General features: G+C 30.8%; 1 protein-coding gene across 1 annotated transcript in view; it reads left to right on the top strand.

Moving 5' to 3' along the window:
- The window catches only part of LOC127705302 (ethanolamine kinase 1-like), a 28,515-nt gene that overhangs the window by 2,118 nt on the left and 9,166 nt on the right, over positions 1–17,231 (top strand). Inside the window, exons 2-7 of the mRNA XM_052209622.1 lie at positions 2,219–2,478; positions 9,489–9,629; positions 10,865–11,007; positions 13,219–13,302; positions 13,832–13,992; positions 15,847–15,920. Coding sequence (XP_052065582.1) covers positions 2,219–2,478; positions 9,489–9,629; positions 10,865–11,007; positions 13,219–13,302; positions 13,832–13,992; positions 15,847–15,920 — 863 coding nt within the window. The remainder of the gene's footprint in view (positions 1–2,218; positions 2,479–9,488; positions 9,630–10,864; positions 11,008–13,218; positions 13,303–13,831; positions 13,993–15,846; positions 15,921–17,231) is intronic.

Below are 17,231 nucleotides of genomic sequence, written 5' to 3'. Positions count from 1 at the left end.
TATTAAACTACGATGTTGTTGTCTTTGTGTAGCATTATTTTCCTGAGGTTTTAAGACAACCGCAGCATACCTCCGGGTATCCATCCTGATTGCTCTCTACCAGCCTGTACCGTTACAAGGTGTTGGTTCACTTGATGCAACCTTAAAGAAACTGATTGGGCAAAGATCTTAAGTATTTGCCAAAGGCCTTCAAAAATTGCTCCTTGGGGGCTTGTAAATGAGCAGTGTTCTGAAGATAACAGACAAATGAGATTTTCATTGTCCATGAAATTACACTTAAATGATTAGTTAAGACATCTGCAAAGGACAGACAATTTAAAATTCAATTAGAGCAAAGAAGTCCTAAGAATTCAAGAAAAGAAGATAGGATGACTTTTTTCACTTATATAAGTAAAAAAATCTGAATGTCTAAGGGACATTAATAAGCCAATTTTTTTTTTTACCTATACAACATGTACAAGTAAATAAAATACACTTGTATAAGTATCCTACAAATTTACTTATATAAGTATATTAATATTACTTCTTCAAGTAAATAAAAATTACTTGTACAAGTAGTACCCCTGACTGTTGGTATATGAGCTTTATTGTTTAGTCCTATATGCAGAAGTACTAACCTTCTCTGTGTTCTTCTAGCAAACACAGTCATTGGCAAATAGTCTGGTATCTGATGTAATATTCATTAAGATATCGTTGATGTGTACAGGAAATAATATCGGACCCAAAACAGTGCCTTGCAGGACACTTGAGAGGACTGGTGTTGTTTTTGAATTGCAACCATTCATACTACACATTGTGTCCACTGTATTAAGAATGAGTCCATCCAATTTAATATGTTTGTTTTTACTATTATCAAGCCAGACAACTTCTTGCATGGCCTAAAATATGTAAAATATAGTTCCCATTTTGTAATTTTTTTATTTTTCAAGTGAGTACTCAAGTATTCCATGTATACTCAAGTTGTTCAGTAAAAATAATGAGTACTTGATTAGCAATTATTCACTGAGTTAATATCCCTACTAATTTTAGATAAAACAGGTGTGAATATTTTATTGAAAAATACATATGAAATATAATATAATCTAGAACTATCCATTATAAAATTGTCATTACAACTGTACTGGTATCAGTTATCTCAAAATAATGATAGGAGATTTAAACCCCTTGAATTTCAAAATTGTTAAGTGGTTTAACATACTTTTTACCCAATGTATTAGTTTAAAAAAATATTTAAAAATTCTTTTCAGTTAATTTAAGACATAACTGTTTTTTAATTATGCCCCCTGACTGATTATTCAACATTACTGTGTCAACATATTGTAGTTGTATCATGCTGGACTGACTGTAACACTATTTTATAATCCTGATAGATTCTCAGCTAATTAATCAAAATTCTATCTGCTGAATTACACATATTTAATTTTCATTATTGATCTAACTGTGGATTACCAGTATTTTTTTATAAAATTTTAGTAGAATATATGCCATCTATTATATTTATTGTCGATTTTTAAAAAGTTTTCCCTGTTTTTATAAAGCAGCTGCAGACTTTACAGAAAGAATTATTGTGTGATCAGGTACATTGTATAACATTTACCTCTTGAATCTCATTTTCATAAACACTTGCGATGACTTGATTATGAATAAAAGGAGATGTGAGATATGCTTCAGTGTTACAGCTTGTAAAGGCAAAAGACACTTGCAGATGTGGTCGTGGTAGTAGGTGCTACAATGTAAATGGCTATTGCATTTTGAGATGAAACAAGTTTAATTCTTCTTTTAATATTATTTTCTGCATCAGAAAAATGCACATTTTTAAGAAAGTTTTAACTCAAGTCAAAGTAAAGATTCCAACAAGTTTTGAAACATTTCAATTATGTGCAACTTTTGGTGTCCGTATGGGCTTGATGGAGAAAAAATATCAACTCGTGGTGTTCTTATATTGCGCAATACTTTTTTCCAAATTTCTACATTATTTATTTTTTAGTTACATATATAGGGTCAGGTGTAGCTACTGGCAATTTCTCTGCCTAAAACGTAGACGTATATTTTACATGCTTTACAAATGAAAATATCAACACAGTACAAACATTTTACTCCTTTAAACTTTTACACTTCTGTGGCTTCAAGCTATTTGTGAAATATAAAAAAAAAATGAAATAATTTGATTGACCTTGTAAATCACCTTTATAGAATAACTGTGTTCATGTAATTTCAGCATTTCACTGAAGGTATAACTAACAAATTGATTGGATGTTATGAAGCAGACAAGGGATTTGGAAGCGATGTGGTGCTAATAAGAATATATGGTGCTAATACAGATCTGATTATAGATAGAGATACAGAGAAAAATAATATTATATTTCTGTCAGAGCATGGGCTGTGTCCACCTCTTTATGCTGTGTTTAATAATGGTGTGGCTTATGGATTCTCTCCAGGAGAAACATTAGACCCAGAATCAGTTAGAAGATACAGGGTGTGAGTAGTCGGAGACTTTGTACATGTTGTATGTTTTAAAGCTTTCACAATTCCCACTATATCACTTTTTTTTTAATCATTTGAACTTCCAATATATGTCCAAAACATGCATGCAACATATATATATCTATTTTCCGAAATTATGAAAAACATATATGCAGTAAACAGGTATAATAATTATCAGTCAGGGGTACTACTTGTACAAGTAATTTTTACATCACGCTGACCGTGATGGCAATCGCCTAGATTTCCATTACGTAACTTTTTGGGTTTTTTTTGGGTTTGTAATCGATCTATAAACATGATAAATACGCGGATATTAACGAGTGCAAAATAACATTCCTTATCGTTTGTTATAAATACATCTCTTCAATGAATACTGATAACAATATTTTTGTTTAGAACATAAATTGATAATATGAAAATGTTTTGTAGTTAGATATATATATATAAGTAAAAAATCATCGATATGGTAAAGCATGCGGAAGAATATCTCAAGAACATTTTGCAACAATCCCGGCAAGGACTGGTAACTCTGCATGGAAGATTGTTTTTGCGGGAAAATATGAATGCCTACTCATATCCAATCTTTTAGAAAAATCAAATTTTTACAGAAGAGTGTCCACCTTGCACTGCACTCTTATTAGAATAGTAGAATAGAATGATATACAAATGGATGAAAATTATATATACATATAACTGTTATATTAATATAATATATAACAACAAACTAGTGTATACTGATTTGTATCACTACAATATAATAGTTATTACGGTGAGGTTGAATTTCCTGTCATTTATTCATCATCCACGCACAAAATTGTCTCAGAAAAAAAATACATCTCTGTACATTAACCTCAGTTTCAGGTATAGAGATGTGATTTTTTTCTGTGACAAGTGCTTTTGACAATCCACAAGAACTTGCGGTCATCCGATGTTCAGTACTTCAGTACTTTGATTATTTACTTGAAGAAGTAATATTAATATACTTATATAAGTAAATTTGTAGGATACTTATACAAGTGTATTTTATTTACTTGTATAGGTAAAAAAAATGGGCTTAGTTATGTCCCTTAGACATTCAGACTTTTTTACTTATATAAGTGAAAAAGTCATCCTATCTTCTTTTCTTAAATTCTTAGGACTTCTTTGCTCTAATAGAATTTTAAATTGTCTGTCCTTTGCAGATGTCTTAACTAATCATTTAAGTGTAATTTCATGGACAATGAAAATCTCATTTGTCTGTTATCTTCAGAACACTGCTCATTTACAAGCCCCAAGGAGCAATTTTTGAAGGCCTTGCGCAAATACTTAAAGATCTTTGCGCAATCAGTTTCTTTGTTGAATTAATGAGATGAAAAATTGAACTCTAATAAAAAATTATGAGCTAACCTGGCCACCGTTTCACAAAGCCTTCTTAACTTACGATCATCGTATCATTTTACGATCTGTTTATGTGTGGTTCTACGTTCCCGTTACGTGTGTTTCACAAAGGCATCGTAAAGGACTACTTAGTTGATCGCAAGTTACGCACTGTGTATCATCGTAAGTGTATCGTAAAACGGAACTCTAGCTGTAAACAGGAGGTGTGAATCGTAGTTTATTTACATCGGAATATGGCACACTCTTCTTTCACAGATCGATGAGTCGAGCATGCCGATGAGAGCGGACGTGAAAATGTTTGCAGAGAGAATCCTTCAACATCATTGAAATTGTTTTGCATAATTGGTTTCATGGATAAGTATTGTTATCCTTACATCTTATATTTTATGTTTTGGATTATATTTTTTTGTTGAGGAAAGTTTCTGCAGATATTTTCAGGTTTGTTTGAGACATGTGGTCAGATGGAATCCATTAGTAGTTTCCATGTGGGAAACTATCAGACCAATCTATTTGATGTCTGAGGGTTTTAGCTGTTGTTCCCCTAATGGATCGGTAGTTTCTTTCCGAGATGCTTTATTGTAGGATTTTCGGCTTTCCTATACCAGGAATACAGCTGGGCATTTGGCGGTATCGGTTTGGAATCCAAGTATGTCCTTTCCGGGTTCTCGTTCATTGCCTTGGCATTTGTGCGGTATCTGGGGTGACCTTATTATAATATCCTTTATTTTGTATATAATTGTTTTTATATTTTGAACTTTTATATTTGTGAGGACAAGCGAATCAGGTGAGTGGGTGTGTTAGTATGTTTTTCATTTGTAGTCGAAACACAAGCCTTGTATCTTTGATGGGTTACTTCCTTTGATATTCAATAATACTTTTTTTCTTTGGATCGGAAATTTGAAATAATAGGAGAGTGACGAGACGTGTTTATATCTGATCAAAGGATTAAACGAATTTTTTAACAATTATTTGATAATGTCTAAAGTTATTATAGTACTGCAATTTTAGAGGAGATATGATTGATTGATTGCTGTTTTCTGAACCTACAGTGGCAAATATTTCATGCAGATTTATGACCAAGAGAAGAATTTTCAAACAAGAAATAAGAAGTTGCATGCGTTGTCGTTGAAAAAGAATTAAAAGAAAGTCCAATAAAAATAAACAAAACCAGTGTATATAATGTGTGACTCCTGAAATTCCATTTTCACTGTATCCGTTATGAATTTCTAATGTAGAATGATAAATAAACAGACGACAAATTCATGATTTTTGAATAGAATAAGAAATAAGATATAATGTGTACTGTTTTTATAAATTCATGATATAGGTATGAGATGTGGACGGGTTTTCATCGCGCCTACAGCCATCCAGGTGTAAAATTGATACACAAATAGATAGATATTAAGAATAGTTTACGAACAGAGCGTGCAAGAGATTTAAAAGCAGCAGTTAAGTTTCATTTGCAGAAAAGTGTACCTTTTAACATAATTACTAATGTTGTATAACTTAAAACAGGTTTTGTTATTCAGCTTGTTGATATTGAATTAAATTCCACTATGCTGTTTTTGTTATGTGATTCATGTTTACTGTCAATTATGATACTAGACTTTCATTTTTACTGTAGGAGCGATTCATTTCTATTGTACATGCGATGCATTTTCACGGAAGGAAATTAATTGATTTTCATCATATAACGTCTTAATTCAGCCGACTCTCTAACAAAATTTATGAAGTCAGAAGGATTGATTATATGTGACCCACCACAACATTTCCAGGCTTATGGAGGTAGAACATCATTGTGAGAAAAACGTCGTTAACTATATGTGACTAGCCACTTCCAGGCTTATGAGGGTACATTGTCCAAACTTTGCTTTTTGTATATTTATCTAGAACATTCTGAAGCAAAAAAAACTCTGTCATGTTATTATGACCTATTTTTTGTAATAACAATGAAACGAGTCATTTCGAATACCGACATGATAATGAGACTGTTCGATGACGAATTTTTCATTATCGAAGACACTAATTTATAAAATACAAAATTATTGTATTCTATTGGCACTTAGTAATCTTCAACAGCATATTTGAATTAAAATTTCAAACGAATTAAATTTACAACATTACAAACAGTTCTTAGCTCTATTTTAGAAAATGTAATTTAAACTTGTTAAAATGAAGTTAGTATAAAATTTGTCAAAAAAAGCTTTTTTTTAATTTGTCTTATAACTTAGATTTATGATGCATGTCTCTATACATAGTATGCGATGCGTAGCAGTTTATAAGTAGTTGTTCTCATATATGCATTTGATACAGTGCATTTATTATGGATATATTTTAGACTCCATTTATGAAAATCTATAGATCAGAGAATTTTGATTTTTTGTATCAATTTAAAATGTAGATTCAAATATTTATATGTCGTTGATACAGACATAAAGATCTTATCATGTCAAAATCATGATACAACAGGAAATTTTCATATGCACGGTCTGAACACAAGAATTTACAGAATAAGCATATTTCTTACTGAATAGAGAAAAATGGCCTAAAGAATTACAGAATACAGAAATGTAAAACCCACCCACACCCCATTCAAAGTATTTAAAAGCTTCTCTCCCTGTGCATATGGTTTATTAAACTCATAAGGCAGAGCAATTTTTATGACTACTTGCATAATTGTTTGATCGTATTAAATTCTGTATCAAATTTATATTAATATTAAAAGTTTCAGATCTTTAATATTGAAAAAGAAAACAGGTTAAAATTATTTACTTGCATTAATATTGATATAAAAACATCCAGTTAGTTTTTTTGTGTTTTTTTGTAGATCTAAGAAAAAAAGCAAATCTGTTACACTAAAACAATTCAAATTAAAATAACTTGGAAGTCGTTAGTTTTGCTTTGTTACGGTGGGACAAATCAGCTTCATAAAATGGGCGCTTTACCGGAGAACCAGTGAGTAGTGCAAAGCTAACAAAACCTGCGTTTCAGGAGTAAGTGCATGGGACATATTTGTATCATGTTTTATATCTGGTTCTATTGCCAATGTTATTTCATTGATACTGTGTCTATCCAGTCTGTATCTGGATTTAATATCCATTTCATTTTCAAAATGTTCAAACGAAGAAAGTGTGGTTCTAATATTGAAGATTCTTCTTCGTCTTCTAACATTTGCGGCATCTTTATCGAGAATAAAGCCATCTTAGATATGGTTTAATTCATATTCGCGGAAAAACTACGATCGAGATACGACTGGGTATAGCTGTAGTAAGTTACCCCAGGATTTACATATTATTTACGCTCATTTTAACTTACGACGGCTTTGTGAAACGGCTGTATAACCTACAATTTATTTACGATGAACGTACGATGACACGTAGACTTACGAAGGCTTTGTGAAACGGTACCCGGGGAAAAACCATTAAAGGCATGTTTTTACATCTCAAAACTTGAGAATTTTTGTGGGATTGTAAAAAAAATTTACTTATACAAGTGAATTTTTGAGAAAATTAAGGGGAGATTATTCAAACATTATAATAAAGATTACTTGTACAAGTAGCTATATATATAGTAACCCTGACTGATTATAGGTTTCATAACAAGTGAGAATTGGATATCGCTTGATTTCAACTCAAGTTATTTAATTTCAATATAATAATGAAACGAGCCTATTACAAGTTTATTATTACTATTTGAATTAAATAACGAGAGTTAATAACAAGCGATATCAGATACTTACGAGTTGTTAAACATGTTAAACCTAATTATTTTATGGTTAACATTCTCTTTGTGTTAAACATGTTAAACCTAATTATCTTATGGTAAACATTCTCTTTGTGTTAAACATGTTAAACCTAATTATCTTATGGTTAACATTCTCTTTGTGTTAAACATGTTAAACCTAATTATCTTATGGTGACATTCTCTTTGTGTTAAACATGTTAAACCTAATTATCTTATGGTAAACATTCTCTTTGTGTTAAACATGTTAAACCTAATTATTTTATGGTGACATTCTCTTTGTGTTAAACATGTTAAACCTAATTATCTTATGGTAAACATTCTCTTTGTGTTAAACATGTTAAACCTAATTATCTTATGGTAAACATTCTCTTTGTGTTAAACATGTTAAACCTAATTATTTTATGGTGACATTCTCTTTGTGTTAAACATGTTAAACCTAATTATCTTATGGTGACATTCTCTTTGTGTTAAACATGTTAAACCTAATTATCTTATGGTAAACATTCTCTTTGTGTTAAACATGTTAAACCTAATTATCTTATGGTAAACATTCTCTTTGTGTTAAACATGTTAAACCTAATTATCTTATGGTAAACATTCTCTTTGTGTTAAACATGTTAAACCTAATTATCATATGGTGACATTCTCTTTGTGTTAAACATGTTAAACCTAATTATCTTATGGTAAACATTCTCTTTGTGTTAAACATGTTAAACCTAATTATCTTATGGTGACATTCTCTTTGTGTTAAACATGTTAAACCTAATTATCTTATGGTAAACATTCTCTTTGTGTTAAACATGTTAAACCTAATTATCTTATGGTAAACATTCTCTTTGTGTTAAACATGTTAAACCTAATTATCTTATGGTGACATTCTCTTTGTGTTAAACATGTTAAACCTAATTATCTTATGGTAAACATTCTCTTTGTGTTAAACATGTTAAACCTAATTATCTTATGGTAAACATTCTCTTTGTGTTAAACCTTTTGAACCTAATTATCTTATGGTAAACATTCTCTTTGTGTTAAACATGTTAAACCTAATTATCTTATGGTAAACATTCTCTTTGTGTTAAACATGTTAAACCTAATTATCTTATGGTAAACATTCTCTTTGTGTTAAACATGTTAAATACAAAAGTCAATGACCCTTTGATCTAGTCTTTTGCACATACCAGTAATACATAATATTTCCTGGTCCAGCATCAAACTTCAACATCAGACATTTTAAAACTTTTTGTACACTTCAGAATGTAATAAAATTTATCAATAAATAAATTCTCAGGTAAATAGTTGACCTTTGAAAATTATCCATGAACTAACGATTAATCAATTGAAATTTCACAATATAGTTTCATGATGCTGACTAAGCCAATCAAATTAAGGTATTTTTCGTATCACTTTTTCGTATCACACACTTTCCCGTGTGATATGAGAATTCTGTTCATGCAAGAAATAGATAACTGGCCTCAACCATGAGAATATAAAGATTATCAATAGTTCTTCAAATAAGAGGGAGTGTCTCTAGTACTTTCTCTAAAACTGATGAAGGTTACATGTATATTCTTTAAACATGTGTTGTGCAAATTCAAATTGCACCATCAATCAGGCTGTTTGTTTTCTCTTTTGAATTGTATTACTTTTGTCATTTCGAGGTTTTTTTATAGCTTACTATGTGGTATGGGTTTTGAACATTGTTGAAGGCTGTACTATGACCTATAGTTGTTAACTTCTACATCATTTGGTCTCTGGTGGAGAGTAGTGTCTCATTGGCAATTTTATTCTTATATAAAATAGAATTATATGTCTATGTCTTCTGTTAGTTTACTTTTTTTTTTACATATTTGTACTTCGGTCTTCATCCTGTTTTTATTTTACAGACAAATTGCAAAGGAGATGGTAAAATTACACTCTTTGAAACCAAAATCTGGGGCTAGGCCAGCTGCAGGTTTGTTTCCAAAACTTGAAAAGTGGTTATCGATTGCACCAACTGGGTATGACCAACCTGAAAAAAATGAAAGGTATTCTGTCAAATATGAATATTATATCACTTCTATACATACGTTATACAACCTTACATAAACTTATATGCTTCCATGACTTTGAAGAAGGTGTCAGTCTACCACCATTTAATTATCTCTCTTGTATTAAAAGTCGTCTTAAACCTGAGAAGCCTGAAAGCCAAAGATATATAATTTTTCATCATTAAAGCATCTTTGCTGAAGTGAAGAACATTATATGAGGAATCTTAAGTCAGAAGTCTTCAAGAGGTAAAGACCCTACCTATGGTACCCATGACAATTGGTTTGCTGAGCCAACTCCTTATTGCTTATCATTTATAGTCAGGATTGTTTTGAAAGAAGGATAACTGTAAAATAGGCAAATGCTGCAGAAAAAGTAGTAAATATTCATCTTTTACACTCCAAAGTCTTCTGGCTTCCTTATAACATGCCCCTCTTACATGTCATTAGAGATGCTTGCACGAGGATAAGTTTTTTTTAGAAAAACACTTTTTTTGTTATATTGATTTGTTATTGAAGACTTTACATCATGATGACCTCTAGATGTCTTTTGGGTTTTAGCAGAGTTGAAATAATTTAGAACTCATTTATAATATGTATAATATGAATAATGACTAAGAAATAAGGCCATTTTTCATGTCTGGACAAACAATTTTGAGTAATAAACACTATATTTAACAAATATGGTGTCAAGTTCACAGAAGCTATAGATAGAATAAAATTTTGGTAAAATTTTGGTGTCCAGATATCATCATTTGATCAAATTTTCAACTTTAGCTAGCTTGGTTTGATAATGCACCATGAGATAAGGAGTTCCTATAGTTTTTGGTCAATAAGTCATAGGTTAAGGTCACAACAGCCATTGATACACTGAAATTAGGGCAAATCTTTGGTCATACTCAAAAACCTGATTTGTCTACTACAAATTCATAAAGATTTCAACTTGACTCATTATCCCATGATGCTTTTGGAAATTTTATGTAGCTGGGTAGCTGTCTCATTGATAAATTGATAACTAGTCAAACACATCTACTTCTATTTATAGAGTTTAATGGATTTGCAGAAGGCTGTGACAGTACCCAGTAGCATTTTCATTGTTGACCGGTATTGATTTTTAATCCCAATAGATTTTTGGGGCTTTCCATAATAGAACCTATATATTGCCTTCTCTATGCAAATGATGGGGATACAGTTATTCTTGTTATAATGTGCATTAATTTGTTATTTTTTAATAGATTTATAAAAGAGGTTGGATCTATAGATAGGCTAAGGAAGGAATATGAAGAACTGAAGAAGACAATAGAATCTTTGAATGCTCCTGCTGTCATGAGCCACAATGATCTCTTGTTGAAGAATTTAGTTTATGATGAAGCTACAGGTATGAATGCAGATATATGAATTACTACTTAAAATTACATACAATGAGTTTTTTATTATGTAAATACAAATAATTATTTGTGTAGATAAAATAGTTGTTTGATCATGCTTTGGAGGGTCCTTTTATTTAGTAGATACTGTTAATTTTTAGCTGATCGTGAATGTAATAGATTAAAATAGCTGGTTAGATTTAGCACATTAGATTGACAGTGATACTGAATTCAACCTTTCATGGATTGAGAAAAAAATATATTATACATACAGTTCACAACTTTTCTAGTGTTATTAAAAGCTTGTCATATATGTGACAGACACTATTGTCTATTGTTTATGACTGTATATAGAAATAATGAGATGTGGTATGATTGCCACTACTATCCACCACAGACTAAAGAATGAGGATTTTAACATTTGTACACAACTGTATGAAGATTTTTGTGAAGTTGTGAAGCCTTCTCTTTGATTTATACCCCATATATCCTTTTATAAAAATTACGCAAGCTAAATCGTATTTCACATTGAATTTTAAAGTTTGAATAAATATGGGAAAAGTAAAATAACAAAAATACCGAACTCCAAGGAAAATTCAAATCGGAAAGTCCCTTATCAAATGGCAAAATCAACGAATGGGAAACAACTGTCATATTCCCGAATTGGTTCAGGCATATCCTTATGTTGAAAATGGTGGATTAAACCTGGTTTTATAGCTAGCTAAACCTCTCACTTGTATGACAGTCGCATAAAAGTCCGTTATATTGACAACAATGTGTGAGCAAAACAAACAGACATAGGTAAAAATGTTAAAAATTGGGGTACAGCAGTCAACTTTGTGCTATAATCTTAATCACTATAAAAACAACAACTATGCCAACAAAGAAAAACAATATGGCATATAGACAAAGTACACACGCAAAAATGAAAGTAGAGAAAAAAAAAAGACCATAGCACAATAACACAATGGTGGGATGTATAAATACCGAGCCACACCAAAAGGATATTACCAAAAAATGGACTAAACAGTAAAGGTTAATAATAAACAAAGACAAATAAAAAAACACTATAACATGTAATTAAGATGATAAACAATGTCAGTACCTAGAATCTATACTTTAAGACCATCATGTATTATTTGTGAAGTTGATATGGAATATTTATCAACAAGGTCTTGGTATCTTCCGATGAACTTTTTTAGTTCTTTGACATAACCCTGGTTCATCAACTTTCTGCTCAGACACTGGTGACATTTTATAAAGTCTGAGTAGCAGCTGCAAGCTCTTGAATACCGAATGAGTTGGGAAATGTATATCCCATATGCAGGTGAAGTTGGTATATTGCTGCTAAGGTGGGGGAAATTTGATAATTTCAAAATTAAATACATCTTTGATATGCCTCGAAACCCTGCCATTTACATGATTAACTCAAAATAACCGCAAGAAATATTTGTGATAATATAAGCCAAATTTGGTTATATAGATTCCTTAACTTCATCAAATGAGATACAATATTTCTTCTCCAGAGACAGTTGAGATCGTGTGGCTTGTGCAGCATTTTTAATATTTAAAACTTAACTATTGTGAGTGAAGAAATACAGTATCGCAGAAGAGGAGTAATCTGTTTTTAAAATGATTTTTAGACAAAAGAAGACAACCTTTATATTTCTTTTTTAATGATTTGCAAAAAGATTGTGTTCCTTTTAAATGACAACAACAGGCATAGTCACCTTTTTAGTAAAATTGAAGAAAAGCAAGAAGATTTAAAGTCATAAATTTGACCAATGAAGAACTGAGCTCATGCAAACTACACGTATATATGAAAAATAATCAACCGGTCAGAGAAAGTTTTGAGTGACTAAGAATCAGAAAAAAAAGGTTCTAAAATCAAATACAGACAAAACAATCATTTGTGTGAATAAGAGTTCTAGAGTTTTGTCCCTTTGAGCAGTATTTTATGTGTATGGAGATATCTGAAAACTGTAAATGGAAAAAGATATGGGATGGTAAAATACATTTACATATTTAAGGCTTATCTGTGTTGAGAGAAAATTATGGAATGTTCAACTTTTATTGATTTGATAGTGTCCACATTGCTTCAAGTAACTTCAATACTTAGGTTTAAAATGCAGAAATTTGGAAAGAATTGATTTTTTATCCTTAAACAAAACCTTTGAAAACAAAACTAAATAAGTATTTTATATGTATTTCTTCTTTTTCAGACAAAATTAGCCTTATAGATCATGAGTATGCAATGTTTAATTACCAGCCTTATGATATAGGAAACCATTTCTGTGAATATGCAGGTATTGTAACAGATAAAAGATATTTTTTAATGAAGCAAAGTTATGGTTAAGCAAATGTTAGCACAGACCAGATTCAGAATTTTCAAAAGGTCTGGGTACTTTTTGTTTTGCCTATATTGCAAAGAGGGATAGATCAAACATAGATTCTATTTTTGTACACAACATTTTTGTTCAATATGTGGTTAAAAAAAATTACTCGGAAAAGTTTTGGATTAAAAGAGGGAAGGTAATCATCTTTTCCTTTATTTGGAAAACAATAGATAGAATAAATAATATGACCATTTCCTGAACAAAATTATATTTCTACTCTATCATGACATAAGTAAATCCAAAATATTGAAATTATGACTTATTACAATGTAAGAGGTGTGTTTTTTATATTCATCGCTTATACCTCATGATATGTTAAGTTTCAAACTAAAGTACATTCAGCTACCCAGTGTCAGACATTTTATTTCATGATATAGCCCTTGAAATAAGTATTTATTCTGAAAATCGTAAGCTAAAGAATAATTTATTTATATTTAAGGTGTAGATGAAGTAGATTTCAGCAGGTATCCAGACAAAGAGTACCAGTTACAATGGTTACGTACATATTTAGAAGAATGGAATAAACAAAATGAGATAAACTCCCCTGTGACTGATGATGATGTGTATAAGCTTTACACACAAGTTAATAAGTGTGCTTTGGTAAGCTTTAATTCCTGACCAATCTAGAAATATAACAATTGAATATTAATGTAATGGATTACAGTGCAGTTGGACACTTAGAAAAAACACCATTATGTTATCCCCCTTCCAACAGGCCACAATTGTAGTTCTATCTCACCTATGTCATTTCGGAATTATGCTTCAGTATAAAATTTGAATAGCCAGCCTTTACGGTACCAGTGTCAGCTCAATTCATAGAGTATTCTTAATTGAAATCCCTCAAAAATTAGCACAGTATTAGTATGTGAAGTCAAGTTTTGATGCATTTCTCATCTTCAAATAAAACTTATAACTGTAGTAAACAGTGAAGGGGGAAAAAGGAGGAATAGGAATTTTGTGTATTATTTGAGCTAAAATCGAAAGTGTCTATTGTTACAGTATATGTCTTTACATGATTATATGCAATGGGAGAGACCTAGTGCAGCAATTCTTTCATTAGAAATATCCAGTGCAGCTCATTCTTACTAAATCCAATGTAAATAGTGTACATTTTAAGGCAGCAATTCCTTCATTAGAACTATCCAGTGCAGATCATTCTTACTAAATCCCATGTAAATAGTGTACATTTTAAGACTTTAGTATTATAATTATTCATGGAATTGTTTATACCAAAATATATGATAAAGAGAACAACTTTTCAAAGACTAATTAGTTTCCTTTCCTTGTTCTATTTTCGATTTCGTTAGGAGTGTAATTTTCTTGTTTTATTGTTTGTAAATTTGCTCATGCATAAACAATGATAAGAAGGCATCTTAGATTTCAATGAACTTAATATTTTAATTTTTAAAAATGGTTAAAACAAGCATATAGATATAGCTAATTGGTAAACTAGCTCTATCAAATTTAATGGAAAGTATAGAGATTTATTTGAAAGAAAGAAATTGATAGAAAGGGGTGTTTCACACCCAGCTTTACAGTAATACGATTCATAAAGCTAGCAAGCTTAGGAATTGTTCTTTAAATCTTTCTTTTAAGCTTGGAAAACTAATTGATAAAGGTTATAATTATTCTGTTGTTGTCCAATAATTGCCTCTTGCAATCATTGCATATTGTTTTTTTTTGGAATGAAGATCAATTTGTTTTTGCATTGACACTCTATACAGTAGGGTTTGTTCTATGCATTTGCCAACTATTACCTCTTCCTGTACTGTTCATGATACTGTAGTTTGAGGTCTACCCTAAAGTACTGCTGCTGATAAAAAGTGTATGACAGCATAATTTCATAATTAGCATGTAAATTCTATACACCAAGCTAAATGTTGTGAATAAATGTAACAGAGGCTATCAAAGATTTGCCATCAACAATTAATTCCCTTAAAGACAAAACACATATAGAAAAAGCAAAAGACATTCCTTAAATGCTAGAAGCACATGAACATGGATCTAAATCCTCCCACTTTAAATCTAGATCTTGAGCAGTGGAATATCTGAATGTACAATAGAAATTAGTACAGGAAAACCACTATAAAACTGATATACACTATAAAAAGAACCACTTGCAATCAGAACAATGATACACTTAATTTTATCACAGAATCTTAGCTTTTACTGAAATAAAGCTCAAAATTCTTAATCTGCTGATTTTAAATGATGCCTTCTTTTTAAAAAAAAAAAAAATGTGATATGATTGCCAATGAGACAACTCTCCACCAGAGACCGAATGAAGTAGAAGTTAGCAACTAAACGTCATCATACGTCCTTCATTAATGAGCAAAACCCTGCAATTCAGGTGGATGTACTTGATTTCAGATAGAAATATCATAATCAGGACAAGTAGACGTCATCTTGTGCAGTGCCCAAATAAAAAGATCCTTTTTTGATGTTATATTTCAGGCAGCACATTTTTTCTGGGGAGTTTGGGCTTTGATACAGTCAAAATATTCCACTATAGATTTTGACTATTTAGAGTAAGTAGATACATTAACTTGTCTATGGTCAATGACTAATTTTAAAAGCTTCTAAAAGATAGGTTTCATAGCTTACATAAACTTAAATGAAATTTTTGATTAGGCCATTAAAAATGATTTTCTCAAGCATTCTTGTAATTTGGATATCAATGGTTGTTTTTGTATTTATTTGTATTTAAATATTTTTTCTAAACATATCTTAAACCATTACTACAGGAGATCATGTCTCATACTTGCAACCTTTAAGACGCTCTTATTTATGTGAAGTTATCTCAGAACTATAAAAGTTATATCATTGTAAAAGACATTGATAAATGAAGAGGACAAATCTAGGTCAAGGTGGTATCAGTCAGATCTCAAGGAGACAGGGATTAAAATAAGTAGAGTTTGGAGAACCCTTTATGAGATATAAATAAAGAACACATTAGTTTTTCTCCCCCCAAAAAATCACAATAAAGCATGTAATGGATGATATAATTAATTATCTCAACATAATAAAAACATTACCTAAACAAAGGAAAACAAAATTTCTCACTCAAACACTAAGGTATGTGCACATAGTAAAATCAGACTCTAATGCCATGATAGTATATTTTGTTAGGTTTAATTCCTAGTGGTTAAATTAATTTTTAATGCCCCCGCCGTAGCGGTTGGGGCATTTAATAAGTTTTACCCTTGTCCGTCTGTACGTACGTACGTTCTACGTGCGTACATCCCAAAATTGGTTTCCATTCTCTAACTTGAGTTTGCCTCAACCAAATGTTATGAAACTTATACACAATGCTTATTACCACAAAACACAGATCAAGTTTGAATTTTGAAGACGTCACTTAAACCGTTCTAGAGTTATGCCTCTTTATAAATGGAAAAATTGCAAAATTTTTAGTTTCCCTTCTCTAACTTAAGTTTGCCTCAACCAAATGTTATGAAACTTATACACAATGCTAATTACCACAAAACACAGATCAAGTTTGAATTTTGGTGGCGTCACTTTAACCGTTCTAGAGTTATGCCCCTTTATATAAATGGAAAAAATTGCAAAATTTTTAGTTTCGGTTCTCTAACTTTAGTTTGCCTCAACCAAATGTTATGAAACTTATACAAAATGCTTATTACCACAAAACACAGATCAAGTTTAAATTTTGGTGGCGTCACTTTAACCGTTCTAGAGTTATGCCCCTTTATAAATGGAAAAATTGCAAAATTTTTATTTTCTTCTAAATATCAAGTAATTTTTAAAATTGGAGTTATCTTCCTTTGTCCATGATTATAGTTGAATCAACTACAATCAATGCTCTATACAATGCAATG

Source organism: Mytilus californianus, unplaced genomic scaffold (assembly GCF_021869535.1).
Source record: "Mytilus californianus isolate M0D057914Y unplaced genomic scaffold, xbMytCali1.0.p SCAF_6, whole genome shotgun sequence".
In the NCBI taxonomy this organism is placed as follows: domain Eukaryota; kingdom Metazoa; phylum Mollusca; class Bivalvia; order Mytilida; family Mytilidae; genus Mytilus; species Mytilus californianus.
Note: the sequence above shows the minus strand (reverse complement) of the source record. Positions and strands in the feature narration are given on the sequence as shown.